A 21736-nucleotide genomic window follows, 5' to 3' on the forward strand; every position below is an offset into this window, starting at 1 on the left:
TTATCAAGGATAAAATAAATGTATAAAAAGTTTAGAATGTTACAAAAGTTTTCCATTTCAAATAAATGCGGTTCTCTTGAACTTTCAATTCATTAAAGAATCCAGAAGAAGAAGAAAAAAACAATCATTTCAACAAAATTATTAATCAGCACAACTGTTTTCATCATTAATAATAAAAAGGGTTTCTAGAGCAGCAAATCAGCATATTGGAATGATTTTGGAGTAATTTTGATAATATACGAGACTTCTTACAAAAACATTAAATAATATAACCAACCACAAAAATTGAATGGTAGTGTACTATATGAACATTTTAACTTTAACTATGCATATTGACTATTGCATATTACATGTTTTGACGACAGGCAGAGTGCATGATTACCATTTTAAAAACGACCATGAGATGCAGGCGGCTGTTAAGTGATTCATAATCTACATAAAATGTCAACTATAAATATTTAATATCAAACTGGGTGACGATATTCAATGTGCATGCTCTCATACTTTTATGCATTATTCAACAACTTTGGAGGGTTTGGAATGGTGGGTGGTTTTTGTATCCAACTATAAATGGGCACAAGTTTCTCTTGAAAAAACACGTGGCGAGATTGTAATGACTAATTCAGCTCACTTCTGAACAACCACTTTCATTACATCGAGGTTTGATAAGTTCTAAACAGATCAATGCAATTGAAGCATCATTGTCCGGAACCTCGACTAGCATGAAAACAGGAATGTGAATGTAGGAAAACAGCAGGGCTATTTTTGTATCCGACTATGAAAGGACACACAATTCTCTTGAGACAAAAAAACAAAAACCAAACAAGCTTGGTAGATCTTGGAGTACTGAAATGATCCAAATTGAACTAAAACTAGTTGAACTGAACTAAAATGACTTCAAATTAAATACGTAAAATTAACTCATTTGTTAAAATTAGTTAATGCATTAGTTACCATGTCCTATCATTAAATAATCTAGATTAGAGTAGATTCATAAACTTACAATTGTTCATTGTTATTTAATGTTTGATAATAATAAATTAATGGTAAAAATATGTTAAAATATGTACAAATGAACATTAACCTAGATTCATTAAAGGTGCGATAGAACAGCAGTAGTGATAGATCCTTTCTTCCGTATTGTGATGCACATCATTGACAAAGAACAAAAGGCATGACAGGGTCTTGGTTCGATCCATCGGTTGTTGATTGGATTTTGAGTTGTGGGAGGTCTGGACTTTACTTTACCAGAGAGAAGACTGTAATATTACCGGAATATCGAGTTCAAGTACGAGGTCAAAAGAAAATAAATATATGCTATTTTCATACCATGCCGACTTAAAACTACCTCTTTTTCCAAAAAGTTACCATTCCTCACATCTCAACAAGGTAATGCATTTGAATTTGAACTTTGCGAACGTAAAACAAAAAAGTGTTCTATATAGTATGGATATGGGTAGTATGAATGAAATTCGCCATGTTGTTACTGTCATGTGACCTACCAGTGTCAGATTCACTTCACTGCCATTCATAAATCCTCTCCCGTGGCCTCATTGGATAGCAAAGCGCCCATTGAATGCGCACTTCAGAAGTAATAGGTCATGCGGGTTCTAGCTGAGGTTGAAAAAGACACTACTAGACAATGATGCTCCAATATCATCTACAACCTCCATCGCTGCATCCAAAATTGAATACTTCCCTACTTTATACCGGTAGAATGCAAAAAAACTGTATGCCAACAGAGTAGTATGTTTGAATTCATAGTATTAGAAAAACAGTAGGTGAAAAGTACCCGCATGACCTATTACTCCCACCAAGATTCTGAAGTGCGCATTCGATGGACGCTTTACTATCCCATGAGGCCACGGAAGAGGATTTATGAATGGCAATGAAGTGAATCTGACACACAGTAAAAACAGATGTGAAAATGAAAAGGGGAAATGCATGTTTCAATGCAAAGCCTAAAGCAATCAAAAAAGTCCAATAATACTGAATTACATTGTTCTGAATTAAAGGAATATGACTTAATGTGACTTATTGAGAGCAGTTGTAGTTGTGCACGAAAAAGTCTTTACATCCAATATTTTAATTATTATGTTAAATACTTGATCCAAAGAGTCCAACTTCCTTGCTGAGATGTAACTCTGCTGTTTTATTTTTCTCATGCACAAGGAAAGTGCAATGGACAAGACTCCTGTCTTTCTGTCCCTCTTAATTGTCTTTGTTCAGAGAACGTCCTGTTTTGTTGAGAACAGTACTTAGTTCCATAATGAGGTTTTGAGGCAACTGCACACCTCTGCTGGGCAATGAGGCTTTCCTCTGTGATAGCTGGGTGAGAGCGCTGGTGTCTTGTTGAAGTGATGCTCTTCGCTGAGACTGGAGTGTGTCATCAATCACCATTTCATGCCTGGAGACACATGGAGTTCCTTCACCGCTTGTCAATTTATGCCTCGAGTCTGGTTGGTTGCCCTCATCTGTGGTCATTTGGTTTTGTGTATTTGAACCTTGTATACTTGTAGTGAGGGCTGACTTCCCTTTAACCTGCAGAAGAGCAGAAAGCACATGAATATTCGTGGTTATAAATGAGTCAAAAGCTGTTTTGTATGCTGTTTTGTATGCAGGGAATAGACTTGAACAACCATTTTGTGGACAAGACGATATGGATAAGGTTTAACTGTCAACAAAGATGGAGATCAGGTCTGATTACTGCTAACTGTGCTGGCCTTTAGAAATGTTCACTGAAGCAAGGAATGCATTAAGCAACTTTAAATGAAAAGGTTTGTTAAGCACTGATGACATTTGTGTGAGTGTAGAGCAGGTTTAATGCTGACCTCTCTCTGGTGTTTGGCTGTGCTGGTCTGTGCAGGGCTGTAAGTGGATGTTCTCCCTCTGCTCAGGTTATAAGGTAATGATGCACTCTGCTTTAGGTCTTTAGGCCATAAGTCACCTTCATGCTGCAAGTACATTTACATTTATGCATTTGGCAGATGCTTTCATCCAAATCGATATTGGATTCAAGGATTACATTTGATCAGTTTAAGCAGGAATTGAACCCATGATTTCGGCTCAATGCTAGCGCCATGCTCTACAGTTTGAGCTAAAGGGAATAGAAAGAGCAATTTCCAGCCAATGGACCCTTTTCACATTTCCGGGCTTCTCAGAAGCGGAAGTCATCATAGTTGGGTAAACTTATATAGTGGTGAATTAGCCTGGCATGCTAGACCTACATCAAGATGTTAGGTCTGGGAACTCATCATTGACAGGGCTCAATTTGATGGGCGGGATAAACGGTTGTCTTTCAAATTCTCTCAGCACGCAATTGGATAGCGCTACAACCAATCAGAGGAACGAAGAAGGGGACGTAGTCAGCGGAGCAAGTTGATATATTAAACTTTTACCGTATCCAGTCCATAGCTGTCAACATTGAACATTGAAAATAAGGGAGATTTCCAGGAATCCATCCCCAAAATAAGGGATTTTTTTTGTTTTTTACACGACCCACAAACTTTAAAAATAAAACACTAATCATTAAAAGTCTAAAGAGTTTATAACTAGCCTATGTGTGAGAGAGAAAGAGACAGTATGTGTGTGTGTGTGTGTGTGAGAGAAAGAGTCATTAAAACATTTTTTGTCATTAAAATAATAATATCATAGAGAATGTTTAAATACTAATATCAGCTTACGAGGGAAACGGAGGCGGAGTAGTGGTGCTTCGGAGTGCTGGAGATGATTCGGAGGTCCTGTACCGATCAGAGCGCGCGCTGACACGGAGTAAATAAAGCCTCTATACTCGACGCGTCCGCACGAGTGCGGCAAAAATGACAAGTTGATCGTTTCGCCACAGCTTTTTTGTAACAGCGCGCGCGGCGCCGCATCCGAGGATGAATGACTTCAAACCGAATATGTCCGAGCTTGCTCTGACCGTCGCAACTCTGCCGTCATTGTGTTAAGCCCGCCCACCAACTCTATACACGATGTGATTGGCCTGACCAGTTTTTGGTTTTTCCAGCTAAAACGTCTATGGAGAGTTGCTAGACCACACTGGCAGCGAAATGATTTTTGCTGCCGCTAGGGTGCGTCTAGATTTCTAGGCTAGTGGTGAATGGGAGTCAACAGCAAATATACTCTTCGTTTTCCCATTTGCTCCACTAGAAAAGAAAAAGAAAAATCCATAATAATGTTTCCACGACTTTCCAAAAGAGTATCAAAAAAATCGAGAGAATGATTACAGCAGTCAGACCAGAGAATGATGAGAAATCTGCCATCACTCCCAGCCATTGTATTAGAAACACTCACGCAGCAGTGTTAATTAATTTTTTGCAATTCACTGCCGAGGTAATATAACACAAAGTGTAGCGTGATAAATAAATATAAATAAATATATATATATATATATATATATATATATATATATATATATATATATATACAGTATATGAAAAACTTGATGTTGACAACTGTGGAAACAAATCACCACAGTATGTGAAAAGGGTCCATCAAATATTTTACAGGTGAGCATAACTAAAATGAAAAATAGATTTGCAATCTATTAGTGTCGCAAAACACTAAAAGTATATAAACTTGTCATAACCTACCAAAAGATTGGGGCCAGTCATTTTTTTCTTTTGATTACATTTAATTGATCAAAAATGACAGTAAAGACATAAAAGATGTCAATTTTTAAATAAACGCTGTTCCTTTGAACTTTCTATTTATCCAAGAATCCTGAAAATGTTTTTTGATCACTGTTTCCACAAAAATCTATACCAGCACCACTGTTATATATAATAACTGTTAAAATAATAAGAAATGTTTCTTCATAAAATCAGCATATTAGAATGATTTCTGAAGGATCATGTGACACTGAAGACTGGAGAAATGATGCTGAAAATTCAGCTTTGCCATCACAGGACTAAATTATATTTTATAAAATATTAACATAGAAAACAGTTACTTTAAATTGCAATAATATTTCAAATTTGTTGATTAAAAAAAAAATGCAGCCTTGCTGAACATACAAGACTACTTTCAAAATACCCAGACTTTTTAACGGTAGTATAAGTTGTCAGCTGAGAATGCAACGAAAAGCCAATCACAGTGTGCAAGTATGCAAATAGATAATTTAGTATGAAAATATTAGTGACATTAGAATGAAACTATTTAGTAAAACAGACTCAACAATATATGAGGAAAATCATTATAGTACTGTCTTCCAAGTTATAGAAATTACTAGAGGATTTTATTCATTTGCATGACATTTCTAGGCCTATAAATCCAAATTTTGCCTGATGTTTCGATATTTTCCATGACAGTGGGAACTTAGGGTAAAAAAAAAGGGTTTCAGACAGAAAACGTATACCTTACTATTAAGCTTTAAGTCTCAGGCAAGACAAAGACAAAAAACTTCCATATATTCTCAAGCAGCTCTAACTAACACTAACTTTCTGACCTTAGTGATGTAGGAACACAAATGTGCTAGAACATTCTAGACCTATTCCTGAGCTTAACACTCGCTGAGACAGCTCATACTTTTCCACTGTGACTTTATGGCCTTTGAGTTGTTCTTCACGTCTACAGTACATTCTCATTTTAGCAGCAGAAGGTCTCATCTGCCTGTTCCTTTACCTACCCAGCACTGCTCTCCAGTTTCTATGGAAACCATGCCAAGCAGAACGCTGGGTGAAATGGAAGCAGCGAGAGGTTACAAGAGTCTCAGAGCACAGAGTCTCAATTAATCTACCTGCATGGACTCCACGACCACTTTTAGCACATGTAATAATGAGACACAACAATATGTACAGTGAATTATGGTACATGCCCTCAACTCCTCATTTACTCTACCGCCTGGGGGGGGAAAAAACTCGAGAAAACCTCTCTGCGCCCCACCTCCCCGGAATAGGAAAAAAAAAAATTAAGAACTGAAGTGCTTTATTTTCCTCCCTCGTATCAGTTCAAAACCACAAAAGCAAGAATAAACCTCAACAATGAAAATAGTGAACCTGTAGGAAGTAGATAAGGATGAGGCATTAGGAACCGAAGAGAGGTGCAGGAAAAATCTGAGAGGGTTAGCGGATTGAAGGAGAGATCTAAACAATGGCTAAATCATCTACTCCTCTGCCATCTCTTGCCTTTGGTTTAAGTTATTAATACTGAATCAGCTGAGTCAGGCCCTCAGCGTGTACTAGTGCCCAGCTTGTCTAAAGAGGAGTCTGCTGGAACCAGTGTTATTGTGGCAGTCTGCATGACCTTATTTCAGCTAAAAGACCTTTCCGGATAATGTGATTTATACTCATGGAGGATAACCTTGAAAACATTCCCTCAATTCTCAAGGCTAGTTTTCTTATAACTTTCTCTGGAAAAAGGAAATGCAGCATTATAAAAAATAAAAAAAAGAGTACTTATTATGGAAATATTACACATTACTTAAGTGCAAAATAATGTAATGTTTCCAGACACGTTTATATTAAACACAATTAGCTTAATATAATAGTGTTCTTTGACCCACTTATGTACATCTGTATATGTAATTTCATAATTACTTATATTGTTTCTGAAATATGGTTTTACTGCGAAATGTATTGACAGGCATTAATGGAAAACTAAATTGACCTTATTGCAATTTATATTGAAACATGGCTGTATTGTATTCAGATATATTTGTCATCACACATTTGTAACGATGAAGTTGCAATTTTGTTCATTTAAAAATATATTAACTTTGAATTTAATATTGAATATCACATTACTGTTTAAATTATAATAATGTATTCCACACTTGATACAATAAGTAAACAATAAGTGGACTGTTTAAAGCACAACAAAAAGATTATTAAAACAAAGATTTAAAATGTACTTTAAAATAAAACTTTTAATTTGACATTATTACGAAGTGCACAAAGTTCTCTCTTTAAGTACTTTTTTTAATTAACATTTTATTATCTGCAAGAACACACACACACACACACACACATATATATATATATATATATATATATATATATACACACACACACACATATATATATGTGTGTGTATATATATAGATATATATACGTACACACACACACACACATACATAGATACATATATATATATATATATACACACATACATATGCACATATATATATACACATAAATATATATATATATATATATATACACACACACTCACCTAAAGGATTATTAGGAACACCATACTAATACTGTGTTTGACCCCCTTTCGCCTTCAGAACTGCCTTAATTCTACGTGGCATTGATTCAACAGGGTGCTGAAAGCATTCTTTAGACATGTTGGTCCATATTGATAGGATAGCATCTCGCAGTTGATGGAGATTTGTGGGATGCACATCCATGTGAAAGGAAGCTCCCGTTCCACCACATCCCAAAGATGCTCTATTGGGTTGAGATCTGGTGACTGTGGGGGCCATTTTAGCACAGTGAACTCATTGTCATGTTCAAGAAACCAATTTGAAATGATTCGAGCTTTGTGACATGGTGCATTATCCTGTTGGAAGTAGCCATCAGAGGATGGGTACATGGTGGCCATAAAGGGATGGACATGGTCAGAAACAATGCTCAGGTAGGCCGTGGCATTTAAACAAGGCATGATGGATCCATGTTCTCATTCTGTTTACGCCAAATTCTGACTCTACCATCTGAATGTCTCAACAGAAATCGAGACTCATCAGACCAGGCAACATTTTTCCAGTCTTCAACTGTCCAATTTTGGTGAGTTCTTGCAAATTGTAGCCTCTTTTTCCTATTTGTAGTGGACATGAGTGGTACCCGGTGGGGTCTTCTGCTGTTGTAGCCCATCCGCCTCAAGGTTGTGCGTGTTGTGGCTTCACAAATGCTTTGCTGCATACCTCGGTTGTAACGAGTGGTTATTTCAGTCAAAGTTGCTCTTCTATCAGCTTGAATCAGTCGGCCCATTCTCCTCTGACCTCTAGCATCAACAAGGCATTTTCGCCCACAGGACTGCCGCATACTGGATGTTTTTCCCTTTTCACACCATTATTTGTAAACCCTAGAAATGGTTGTGCGTGAAAATCCCAGTAACTGAGCAGATTGTGAAATACTCAGACCGGCCCGTCTGGCACCAACAACCATGCCACGCTCAAAATTGCTTAAATCACCTTTCTTTCCCATTCTGACATTCAGTTTGGAGTTCAGGAGATTGTCTTGACCAGGACCACACCGCTAAATGCATTGAAGCAACTGCCATGTGATTGGTTGATTAGATAATCGCATTAATGAGAAATTGAACAGGTGTTCCTAATAATCCTTTAGGTGAGTGTATATAGTGCAGTGATAGCACCAGATGCTAATACCATGTAAACCATATTCATGTACAATGGTATTTATGGTACTCCAAGGTGCTTTGCAGAATACATTATATGTCCAAAAAAAAAAGGAATAAAAGGGAAAGGTAATATCATGGTACTTTATGAAGGAAGAAATGCCTCATTTTTGGTTGCTAAAATGAAGCATTTCCAGATGTGGAATAGTACATCTAAAAATTGCATTAGAAAACCTCTTAACGTGCCCATTTTTTAACAATGTTAACTGCACATTATCAGCACTTAGAAAGAAGAAAGCTCACCTTCACTCTGATAATGGAGGTGACCCAGTCCTGCTGAGAATCATTCCCTTTACAGCAGAAATACCTTTTTCAGGGAGGATGAAAATGCATACAGTCAGAACACTGAAGCACTTAAGTGTCCTATTTGAAATTCAGTCATGCAGTTCTGTACTTCAAGTACTAAGTTGTACAAAACCTTAGTACGTTTCAGGCTGGTATATTAAAAAGGGGAGGTATTATCCAGTTCCAGCTAAATGTTTTTCTTAAAAACAGTGCTGAAGCGTGTGATTGAATGAGCAATTAGGAACAGAGTTAATTGCACTTACCACTGCTGCTTTTCAGTATAAACAGTAAATCCCCAACTGTTGAAAATTTGTCAGAAAAACAACAAAAAGTATCGCATTAGTTTCACAGCATTTCATTCAGGTTCTCCACATCAACTATATTCAGCTTTTTCCTGATGGTACCAAAGTCTGACCTCTCGAAAACCTCTAAAGTGCTAAGATAACATTAAATTCAGCTTAACTTTCGCAGCCAGCAGACAAGCATAATAGAAACGATGACCTATTTTGCTTGTGTAAGAGATTTATATCAATGCTACATGCCCTGTTATACTTTACTCTCTTACAGATGTAACTTTTTTGCTGACCTACTTCTCGTTAATTTATTTAATTCATGGTACATGGTCTAAATGGTTCAAAATCTTTTCTGACCTCACACACAGCATTTTAGATTGTGGCTGGAAAAAAAAGCTGTTATTTCCACAAAAGTTTCCACACATAATGTGTTTCTTCAACTTCTGACACTTTGTCCCTGGTGCTTTTTGAATAATAATAAATACATTTAAAAAACATTTAAACTTTTTTTTCCTTTTTGCTACTTTTCAAATTTCTTTTATGTGTTGATTTTATTAGTTTACTCTGAAAATCCAGTATAAACATACATTTAAAACGGATTCTCTCAAGAAAGAATGAAATAACCAAATCATATCAATATTTATTATGTGCAAATGATTTATATAAATTATTACTCCTGTCTTCTGTTTTCACTTAATTTCCACAACAATAAACACTTCTGCTTCTATTAAAGTTTCATCAAAAGTTAGTGTGTCTGTGTACCAATGAGACAACATTGTCTGTGAAGAGCTTGCTTGAGATATATTATGAAACATGAGATTTGTCAACAAAATAAAGAGAGAAAAAAATTCAGAGATGAACAAAAATTCCATGTGATATGTGCAAATCACGTTATTTGGTTTCCAATCAAGCTGTACAATAATTGTAACATAAGTGTAAAAAATATATATATATTACCCAGCTGTGCGCATAGAGTACAAAAAATTCAATGTATGAACAAAACAAATTAAGAATTCGCTCCCACAACTTAATTTGTGGCCACATATTAATTTATTTTAGTTAAATCGTGTCAACCTTTGATTAATTCCCTTGGTTTAGGTAAATCGTGGCCACGTTGGATTAATTATTCGTTCCCACAAGTTTTTAATTCATGGCCACATATTATTAATTTGTTTTGGTTGTATTAATTTGTTCCCTCCTTTTAATTTAGCTAAATAGTGGCAACAAATTCTTTACCACGAGTTAGGAATTTCTGGGAAAGAAATTTGTAATTAATGCCCATGTTATCTTGGGTTATTTACCTGCATGAGACACTGTGGTAGGAATATTCATGATGGTTCCTGTGATGCATGTATGTCCACTGTTGTGTGAAGATGTGTTTTAAGGCTACTTCTACATTTATACGGATACATTTGAAAACAGCATTTTCTTTTCAAAACTAGGGTTTTCCAAAAGTTGCTCATCCACACTGAAATGCTTGAAATGCTTAAATCACCTTACTATGCATGCGTGAAACGTAATAAAAGCTCACAAGATGATACAGAGAGACCAGACATAATAAAGTTCTTACGCTATCCTTTTGGCGTCATTTTATTAGCGAAATATCTCACCACTCACTGTTGTGTCCAGGTCACACTCAAAATCATATGGTCTAAAACACAACTGTCATCAAGTTTTGCCACAGGACTGAAATTACGAGTACATTTTCAGTCATCTTTGCAGGAATGTAATATGAAGATTCATGTAGAACATTTCTGTTTAGCAACACTATGAAAGTTCATAGCAGGCACAACAATGCCGGTATAACCATAGAGATCTATGGGTACAATATGCGTCACATGACTAAATGTGTCATCGTTTTCAAAAACCTTTTCACAGTCTACACGCGAAAACAGAGTTTTAAAATGTATCCGCTAGTGAGAACATTTTCAAACGGCTTCATCTTTGTCTCAGTGTGGATGAAAGGCCCTTAAAAACAAAAACGTATTAGGAGCCGTTCACACAGAACACGTTTTATATTCTGCTGTAGCTATCTATTCCTGTTATTTCCGTTATTGCATCACGTATCAAAAGCGCATTTTCACGTATTTTCGGAGCTGTGTTTTTTTAAACCATTCCTGAGTGCTGTGTCTCTCACTTAGATGCAAAGACGCGTTCTGTGTGAACGGCCCCTTAGTGTGGACAAGGCCTAAGAGAGTTTATTTTTTTAAAGTCCACAGGAACAAAAGTGCTATAGTTGAAGAAACACCCTCAGACTGAAAAAAGCTAAATAGTTTGCATGCCGATACCTCAATGTAACAAATAACATGCGAGAACAGATTGGAAGTCATTTGGGATAAAATGCTATTGTAAAAATCATGCCGTGGATACATTCACAAGGAAAATTATGAATAAATGATCATTAGCAACAAAGACTTCAGCGCACTCATAAATTACACAACAGCCATAAATTACAAAAACGCAACATTACTGAAATGAAACAAATCCACAGTTAACAATTTCCCCAGTAGGAGAGAGAAAAACACAGTACAGTGTATTTGCTAAATTACGTTTAATGAATTTTGTAATTGTGAGATATAAATCTGCTTTCGGATTGACTGTGATAGTCTTGTTTCTGAGGGGGGGATTTGGCACTAAACCAAGCTGCTCTGCGTGTTTGGCACACAAGATAAAGACTGAACTAGGAGCTCATTTAAACATGAACCTAGAGTTAATGTCAGAACATTTATGAATCGATCTTAATTACACATGTAGGAATATTAATATGTCTCGTCTTTCAAAGTGGCAGCACTAATTTTGAATAACTTGTTTCGTAAAATAGTTTGTGGGCTCTACGTGGATTAAAATAAGGATTATAAAGAGGGTTTGGAAACTTTGTTACAAAAGGCACCAGTTTGCTAAATGAACTTGAGCAAGATGCAATTAGGTAACATTTTTGCTAAATGTAAAAAGAGAATAACTGCTTTTTTTGTGTGGTATAGCACTAGATAAATACTTGAGACCATTTACCTGCTTGTTGGTTTCAACTTCCTTCGTAGCCCCAAGTAACATTTAATTGACTTTAATGAAGCCTCTCTTTCTGGCTTGGTACTCTGTGGAAACAATGGCACATGTTTCAAAATCAACAGAGCTTTAATTTTAAATAATGCTGTATCTACACATATTATGTATGTAATAATGGGTTACACTTTTGAGATGTCCTTGTTACAGTGTAATAACACATTTAAGTACTGAGTAATATTAATTAATTAACTACATGTCCTTACTATAGGGTTAGGGTTAAAGTGCTACCTAATAATGCAATATATCTGTTCGAAACCTTTCTAAACAGTCACCAGGTACTAAAACTGGTTAAAATGCTGTTTGCAGAAAAGTGGAGTGAAAGAAAAAAACTGCTTTATTTCCCCCAGCTCATTCACTTGAATCAAAAGGGGAAAAACGGCAATTTCCTGTTTACAGCTGTTGGGAGCCCAAGGGCACTGTGTAAACTAGCATGCGCCGACAACGCTGTTGTTGTTGCCTGGAAGGGATGTACTTCGTATGTAATGCACTGCAAAACACGAGCGGCATAGGCGAGCACATCAACGACGGCAAAATGAGATCTAACCGAGGATCCTAACTTGCAAGAAACAGAAAACAAAGGCATCAGAATATCAATTAAATTTCTGCTTCACAGCCAATTCCCACCTTCTTCACTTGATAATTAGCTGAATATTCTGCAGCAGCCAGAAATTACACTAATTAAAGAAAGAACAGCCTTCATTCAGAGTGTCTTCGCCTCTCCGCCTTCCCTCCCGGTCTCACTCACACACACACACACACACACACGTCCTCACACTTTGCTCAAATATCAGTTATTAACACATATTGCACTCTTTAGGAGACTGTGTCTTAGCTCACGGAGCATGTGCCCCCGAGGAAGAGCAGATCGGCATGCGCACGGAGTGAATAAAGTAAGTATGAGGAGAAGAAAAACCTAACAGACTGCAGTTGTTTACATCACTGTACTCATTTCAGGGGGTATACATCCCACATTACTTTAATTCTAAATGAAAATAGCCATTATGGGTCTATTTGTTTCCTTTTTTTCTTCTTCCACGCTTATTACAAGTGGGCCCCTGCGATTGGCCCAAAGCAGGTAATTTCACATCCGCTGTGTTTTTTAATTACTATTTCATCTGTAAATGCATGCTAAGAAAACAAACAGAGATAATATAAAATGCCATGCTGGAAAATCTAATTTGGTAAACTGGCAACTGCTGACGGACTGCTGGCGAGGCGCAATACTGTGTAGAGGTTGATCCTGATGAACAGTGGGGATGGAGATATTAAAATATTACCATGAGCAGAGATACTTAAAAGACCCTACAGAACAATTGATTTGTTAAAAGAAAGAGACTTGGAATTAAAAGTGAAAATGTAAGAGACATACTTTTATGTCCTTGTATAACAGCAGTTTTTTGTCTTGTAGAACCAGGTATCGGTCCTGAAACTTATTCCCCAATAGCAGTTTGGAGGAACCATCTTTGAATTTGAGTTGCTCTCCTTTAATGAAATCTTTCAGTTTATCTGTCACAAACACAGAAGAACACACAGAAAACATATTGAGTCATACTATAAACTATTTATGAGACACAGAACATACAAACTGTAGGTATACTGTTGCATTGCACCACTGCGGCCCCCACTATGCCAACTGTCATACATTTTTAAAATGTCTAAAGTTGAAATCTCCACTGCAACACATTTCCAGCTTAACACATTTGCGAGTCTAGCAATTACACATCCTGGCAAATGAATAAACCTTTGCATAACAGCACTGCTTAATATATATTAATATCTTTAGTGAGGCATGGAGAGAAGCTATTACTCAGCGCAGGTACAAAATTATGATTTCTTCCGTTACTGATGGTTTCCATAGGAAACCGAAAAAGAGCGTAAATGCACTCTCTGCTTTGCTTTTCTGCAAGTACGCCATTCATCATCAAGAGTGAAAAATTCATCAGGAAATTGGTACTGAGACTGTAAAAAGTTATGAAATTAGGCCAGTATCAGAAAACTTTATGACTGGTAGTAACTAAGACTGGGTGATTTATCAAATATTCACAGTATATTCACAATGATTTTGATGGCCAGTTAATCCATTTTAAACCCTGAATTCAGTGATTAATTCGCGTAATCACTGAAAAATGTTCACGGGAGTCTCCATGTGGGATGTTCCATTATTAAAATAAACATAAGACAGATGTCTCCAGTTTTAATAGCGTTGCTTATTTAAACCTCACTAGCGAAAAAGGCTTTAACGTCATCTATTCTAATTCATTTCCAGGAATCAGTCCTAAAATGTTTTACTCTAATTCAACGTTTTGTTTTGGTCCTCATCTGAAAATGTTCATTTTAGTATTTTACTAAAAATATGTGAACTGTACTGTTTTATTGATGCATAAACATGAAAGTTATTGAATAGTTATCCTTCTTCCTTGTGTTCATTTAGTAAATATAGAATACATATATACTGAGACATGCTGAATATTGTCAAGGCTGGACAAATATGATATATAGTAAAATCAAGCACCGTTCTAAAGCATAACCAGGAGCTGATCTTCCAAAGAAACAATGACTGTAAATGTAGATCCATATAGTTGTTTCATTTGTTAATCATAGTTTGGAGCGATCTGCTAGGGTGCATTAAGAAATTCATTGTTGGTACCCGAGTTGGAATCTGTCATTCTAGAACCAGAGTATTTCTTAATGAGCAGGAAGGCTGAGCTGGGATCCTCCAGAGAGCTCCACTCCAATACCTGCTCCAGAATCCTTTCTTTGTAGTGTAAGGGCCGCTCTGAGCACAGAGAGAAATGATAGGTAGGATAAGTGAATGCAAATCTCCATCTGATTTGTTTCATAATTGACTGCGACTCCACGAAATAGAAAGGCCAGAAACATACGCTATGCAAAATGTGAACAAACGCTTCTAGCTGCGCAAGCTCGATTTCACACTTCATTGTGCTGCAAAAAAGTGTCAGGGCACAATTCATATAAGTACGTACAATAAAACGCGTGTTGAAATGCAGTGGACGGGCATTTGTGTACATGTGTAGAGTATGTTTCTGGCCAAAAAGGTTTAAAAACTTTTAAAAGACTCTCTAGAATCTCAAAAATTAATGTGTAGGACTGTATATTCTTACATCACTTCACTTGAAAATACAAAAATAACACATACAGATAACGTAAAGAGAGAGAAAAAAAGAATCCTTCTCATCATCACCACCCTCTAACAAACTGTTTTTGCTTTGGGTTTGTCCTCCACACAAGCATAATTATATAGTGCAAATTTGTAATTATCGCCAGCCAATCTGACTATGATTAGAAAACACACTCAAGTGCAAAATAGATCCATTATCAAGTTGTAATTTGTAAAAAGGAAAACACAATGCTCGCTATTGGCAAAAATCACTCTTGCACCACCTGTCTCCCCCTCCCACCAATGCCATCACAATCTGTTAATAGTTTCTCATAATAACCACCATGAAATAATAATAGTACTAATCATGCTCATTCACTTTTCACATTTTAATGTGTGCGTGGGCTTTAGGAGGAACATCGTTAAATGCTCTAATAATATGCTAAAAAAAATAACTCATTCATAAGTTAAATTTACGTTTTGATTTCAATAGTTTCTAGTGTATTTGTAAGATTTAACAGCATTGTAACCCTACCCATCTCTCCATTCTCAATGACCTCAAAAGTGGTCCAGAGATCTTGAGCTTTGACCTCCTTCCCCTTCATCTCCAGAGTGCAGACGGCAAGCTCATCTGACCTCATACTGGGAGACACCTTATAGAGACAGACATCGGTATCAATCTGTTGTCAGTGTTTTTTAAATGTTCAAGACTTCATTTCCTTGTTCAAAAGGATTTATCTACGTTTGCCGGAGGAAAATTGAAGGAAAATAGGAAAAAAGATATCAAAGAAGTGTCAAGAGGAAAAAAACACTCTGAAACAACCTCTATTAACTGAGGTTTATCTTGAATACTGATAAAACACAATTACTCTCACAATTAAATCAAACATGCCTTTGATTAACTGCAGTTTGATTTAGTCTGTGGCAGAATACCCTCTAGGTTCAGACACACAGACAGCCAGACAGTCACACACACACACACACACACACACACACACATACACACCACAGAAAGCGAGAAAGGGAAACAAACCTTGATTAAACAGCACTTCTCTGGCTCCTTTTTTTCCAAGTAGACTTCAAATATCAGGTCACCAGCAGGAGAGAACTGCAAACACAGGTACACACAGAGAGACAAAACACACAAGACTTAAGATTTAAATACATACTTATAGGGATAGTTCACCCAAAAATTAAAATTAGCCCATGATTTACTCAGTCAATCTTTATAATGGCAGTGAATGGCTGTTTCTCTTTTGAAGTCCATAAAAGTGCATCCATCCATCATGAAAGTGCTCTACACGGCTCCGGGGGGTTAACAAAGGCCTTCTGAAGTGAAGCGATGAGTTTGTGTAAGAAAAATATTCATATTTAACACGTTACAAAGCTTCCCACCAAACGGCCATACGCAGTCTACTTGCGCCCAAACTTGTGACGTCGGAAGTAGCGTAGTGCATCATGGCGTAGCCCAAATATCAGCAGTATGTTGCATTACTCTCATAAGTTGCGCTTTAGACTTGTGTGCAATCCATATGTTCGTTTGGCCGGAAGCTAGTTATTTTACTTTATAAAGTTTTAAAAATGGATATTTTTCTTACACAAACGCATCGCTTCACTTCAGAAGGCCTTTATTAACCCCCCGGAGCCGTGAGGAGTTTGTATATGATGGATAGATTCACTTTTATGGACTTTAAAACAGAAACAGCAATTCAATGCCATTATAAAGCTTGGAAGAGCAAGGACATTTTGTAATATAACTCTGATTGTATTCGTCTGAAAGAATGTCATATACACCTAGGGTGGCTTCAGGGTGAGTAAATCATGGGCTAATTTTCATTTTTGGGTGAACTATCCCTTTAATTTATATAAATGTAAAGAAAAGAAAGAAAGAAAGAAAGAAAGAAAGAAAGAAAGAAAGAAAGAAAGAAAGAAAGAAAGAAAGAAAGAAAGAAAGAAAGAAAGAAAGAAAGAAAGAAAGAAAGAAAGAAAGAAAGAAAGAAAGAAAGAAAGAAAGAAAGATTGAACACAGCTTTTCTAAGAAACAGTATACAGCAGTCTTTATGGATAACACAAAAGCAATCAACAGCCCATTCAGTTCAGACCAGCGTCTGTGTGTGTCTGACTAAATGACACACAGCTGGAGTCCCACACATCATTTAGCCGCATTACACAGCAAAAGCTGGCAAACATCTTAGCTCATGTAAACCAGAGATTAAAGCCTCCTTTCTAAACTGCTTTGGCAAAATGTATTTAAATGTAGCGTAAATGACACATATGCTACTGTAACATTCTATAAGAACAGTGTATAAACACTCTTATTCAGGATATTCTGATTCATACAGCAAAACATGGTTATTTTTGCACCCAAGGTATAGTACCAGTCGAATGTTTGGACACAATTAGCCGAATACATGTTTCTCACAGACCATTTGATTTAAAGAAGTGGTTCCCGACCCACTGGGGCCTAAGCAAATTTCCGAGGGGCTTAAAATGATTTAATTAAATATAAAAAGATAACTTGTATATGCCAAAAACTGCATTTCATTTTTTTCCCTCCTCAATAACTAGAATTTAATAACTAAATTGTTTTTATTGGAGAAAATACAGAATCAGAACCTTAAATAACAAAATGATTAAAACAAATTATTATCTGTAAATATTAGAGAAAATATCTTAGCTAACATGAAGGGATAATGTGTATTAAATGTGTATTAGAATAATGTGTTGGACAATGGGTGGCCACTGAGTTAAAAAGGTTGAGAACCACCGATCTAAAGGCTTTTGCTTAAATGCTTGAAGAGTTTTTCATACATAAATGGGCCAATAACATGACATTTATGTACTGTCTAGATCTATTAAATTTGTGGAAAATACATGACAAAAATATGGTTTAATTTGTTAACATTAGTTAATGTATTAACTAACATGAACAAACAATGAGCAACAAATTTGTTACTGTATTTGTTAAACTTTGTTAATATTAGTTTTAAAAAAAAAGTAGTCGTTCGTTGTTCATGTAACTTAGTGCATTAGCTAATGTTAACAAATAAAACTGTTGATTTTAATAATGGATTAGTAAATGTTGAAATTAACATGAACTAAGATTAATAAATGCTGTAGAAGTGCAGTTCATTATTAGTTCATATTAACTAATGTAGTTAACTAATGAAACCTTATTGTAAAATGTTACCGAATTTCCAAATGCTTCAAGATTTTTCCATGGGTCAGCTCAAACACTGTCCTTGCCCCAACTTGAACATATACACAGAAACTTTTTAAACTTGGACAGCAGCAAACAAAGGAAGATTAATTTGTTTTCAGCTTATCTGAACAAATTGTTCCTTGTGGTGCCAGAAAGGTATAAAGCAGGAGACGGAAAGGTTAGGTAGCACAAAGAGCTTGACGTTTGCTCTAATTTGCTCAAAACAATACCAATACAGGTCAAACTGATTATGTGACCTGTGAAAACATACACACATATATGCAAACACAAACAGGTTAAAAGCCAAACACACACACATTTATGGACTGTAACATCATGCTCTATAAAAATCTCTCACACCAGCACCTATTTAACAGAGAGGTTAAAAGGGGTGACTTACTGTGGTATCCTTCCACCTGGTGATAAAGCTGTTTTCTTTCTCCATTTGCCTAACCTGCTCTTCATTGACCTGTTTTAATGGACCCACACAGATAAACAGAGATTAAAGCCCCTGTGCACAGTAAACAGACCTGCTCACATCCCCAACAGCAAAGTCAGGCCATTTCAACTACTCAAAATGCGTCCCACAAGATGACTTGTTTAAAATGGCACATCAGAAAACTTAAGAGTTGAAGTAGATATTTAACTTTACACGTTCATTTACCCTGTTTTTACATTTAGATTACCTTTGCCATCATCTAATGCTCACTTAAAGCTATATTTCAAAACACTACTAACACTGTTAAATGTCATCTCAACAAATGTTTTATTTAATTACTGTTCAAAAGTTTGGGGTCAGTAAGATGTTTTAATGTTTTTGAAAGAAGTCTCGATAACACTTCACTTAAAGCCTTTATGTATAATGCATTATACAAGTATTTTTAATGCATTAATTATGGCTTGTATGCACCTTATTATGCATTGAATGGTATCATGTAATCACAGTTATAATACACCATTAGAACATATAATGCATTAAGGAATCTTTGAATATTCTAATGCATTTTAATTTGGTTAATTATTTTTGAAAATATAATGCATTACAACGTACATTATGAATACCCTTATAATGCATTGAACAAAAAGGCTTTAAGTAAAGCATTACCAAAGTCTCTTATTCTGCATCAAGGCTGCATTTATCTGATCAGAAATCTAGTAAAAATAGTCATATTGTATTCTATGTGAATATTTTTTTAAATGTAATATACTCCTGTGATGGCAAAGCTGAGTTTTCAACATCATTACTCCAGTCTTCAGTGTCACATGATCCTTCAGAAATCATTCTAATATGCTGATTTGCTTCTCAAGAAACATTTCTTATTATCAATGTTGAGAACATTAGTGGTGCTTAATAGTTGTGGAAACCACGATACGCTTTTTTCAGAATTATTTTATGAATAGAACGTTCTAGAGAACAGAACTGATTTGAAATAGATAATTTAAAGAAAGTCTTTACTGCCACTTTTGATACATTTAACTCATCCTTGCAGAAAATCCATATTCATTTCTTTAAAAAAAGTTTTTTAAACGGTAGTGTATGTAGACAAAATAATATAGCATTTTAACATTATTTATTTAGGTGGAAATATACATAATTGATCATAACATTAGGACTGTGGAGAAAAAGGTTACATTTTATTAAAGGGTTGATAAAATTGAGATATTTACTTTGCAGAATGATAAAAAACTGAGAAGATGGCTCATTTGTAACAAAAACAAAACACGTTTATGTGTATAGTAAACTTAATTTTCACCTGCATGTCATGTTATGCTACATTACTTCAGTGGAATTTCACATATTTTTCTCTAGATTATGGCTATTTGTCGAACTAAACTTCACGTTTCAAACGCTCTCCTTCTTTCCTTCTCTCTAAAAGTACAAGTGCGTGTATGTGTGAAGCCAGGGGAACTATGAAAGTATGAGCGTGCTGAGAGGGGAATTAGCACAGCGCAGCACTGTAAATCCCATTACAGAGGCAAGCGTCCAAGTGCAACACGAACACCGTCCCCTTCTTCACACACTTATACTAGAGCTGCGCATTTCGTGGTGTTGAATGGAAATGCTTGTGTTCATAGCACCATGGATTTTGTCATATACTCTGTAATGGGTAAACAGCCACAGCTTGCCAGTATGATATCGCCCTCTTCAAATGAGGGGTTCGACACAGACAGGCCTGTTGTTCATCAGTCATGTATTTTCATGAGCAATAATTACAACTGACAAGATACTATTTCTTGCATCAGGATCAGATTCTTCTGTAAGAGACTACTAATGAAGCAGAACCATAATAACTAAATCAACTCTCACGTGTACTAACAAAAGGGTTATAACGGTATAAATAATGAATTAACAGCACACACACCTGTGAAATCATAACACCAGCGCTGTGAAAATGTATTTTGGCTCTCATACCGTGAATATGATGCTATGAATATGAGGGAAGTGAATATTGGAGCAGTCTCACATTTAGCAGGCCCTCGGGAATCAATAGACAGAGATCAACTAGGTCTGAATCCTGAGAGAGGACACACGTTTAACTCACAGAGAAGAGCTGGATGTAATTGTTGATGAGGTCCTCCACCACGCGGGTCTCCTGAGCCGTGTGTCCCTCTGTTTGAAACAGGCACGAGGAGAAAACACATGCCAGCTTCTGCGTGCTCATCTGGTTGATGTGCGAGCACCTCTGGATCCTGTACAGACGTAATATATGTGCATAAATATTTGAATACTGGTGGAAAAAAGACCTACATAAATCATAGATGAGTAAACACACAGCATCCATACAAGTAAATGCATATATACACTTCTGAATTCACTGAATGAGCCCTCTTTTGTTGGCATGGTGTTATTGTGTGCACAACTTTAAGGTAGTTTTATTAAGGCTGTGACAGGAAGTGAGTAGATTTAAATGAAAGCATATATAAGCAACAACAACAAAACAGGCAGGTGCAAATGCTGTGTAGACCTGAAGACAACAAAACGATTATTGTACATCATGGGGGAAATGTTAGGCTACACTCCAAATATGCCAAAAGGGCCAATTAAGCCTTCTTCAAACAATTACAGTCATTACAGGAATATTTCGAGCAATCTGACATACCCAGTGAGGGTTTGGAGTGGCCATGTTTACTGTGAGCTATTTAACCAGACTTCAAACATCAACAAAATACCAACTGGAAATGTTACTGGCTTGAGAGGATGTTATCGCAGACTGTTGTTGTTGCGAAAAGAAGAAAATACCTGTACAAATGCTGCAGCAGTGCACCAAGGGTTGACCTGTTGACCTTTGGTAAACTCTGAATGTAGGATGAATATTTCTGCACTCTGATCTTCTCGTCCTGTTCATCTGGATTCACGGACAAACAAACACTCATTAAACCGTTAGTTCACCCAAACATTTTAATTCTGTCATA

At 36.2% G+C, this 21736-nt stretch overlaps 1 protein-coding gene across 1 annotated transcript in view; it reads right to left on the reverse strand.

Annotated features, from left to right (window-relative positions):
* Positions 1-1359: 1359 nt before the first annotated feature.
* arap2 (ArfGAP with RhoGAP domain, ankyrin repeat and PH domain 2) overlaps positions 1360-21736 on the reverse strand; it is a 122164-nt gene continuing 101787 nt past the window's right edge. Inside the window, exons 22-33 of the mRNA XM_056258923.1 lie at positions 21564-21669; positions 20866-21013; positions 18723-18791; positions 16154-16228; positions 15656-15773; positions 14650-14778; positions 13372-13508; positions 11949-12031; positions 8910-8945; positions 8605-8668; positions 2832-2954; positions 1360-2541 (exon numbers count right to left, since the gene is read on the reverse strand). Of these exons, the coding sequence (XP_056114898.1) occupies positions 2212-2541; positions 2832-2954; positions 8605-8668; positions 8910-8945; positions 11949-12031; positions 13372-13508; positions 14650-14778; positions 15656-15773; positions 16154-16228; positions 18723-18791; positions 20866-21013; positions 21564-21669 (1418 nt within the window). The 3' untranslated portion in view covers positions 1360-2211. The remainder of the gene's footprint in view (positions 2542-2831; positions 2955-8604; positions 8669-8909; positions 8946-11948; positions 12032-13371; positions 13509-14649; positions 14779-15655; positions 15774-16153; positions 16229-18722; positions 18792-20865; positions 21014-21563; positions 21670-21736) is intronic.

The sequence above is a fragment of the Rhinichthys klamathensis genome, unplaced genomic scaffold (genome assembly GCF_029890125.1).
Source record: "Rhinichthys klamathensis goyatoka isolate OS25496 unplaced genomic scaffold, OSU_Roscu_1.1 h1tg000161l_1, whole genome shotgun sequence".
In the NCBI taxonomy this organism is placed as follows: Eukaryota; Metazoa; Chordata; class Actinopteri; order Cypriniformes; family Leuciscidae; genus Rhinichthys; species Rhinichthys klamathensis.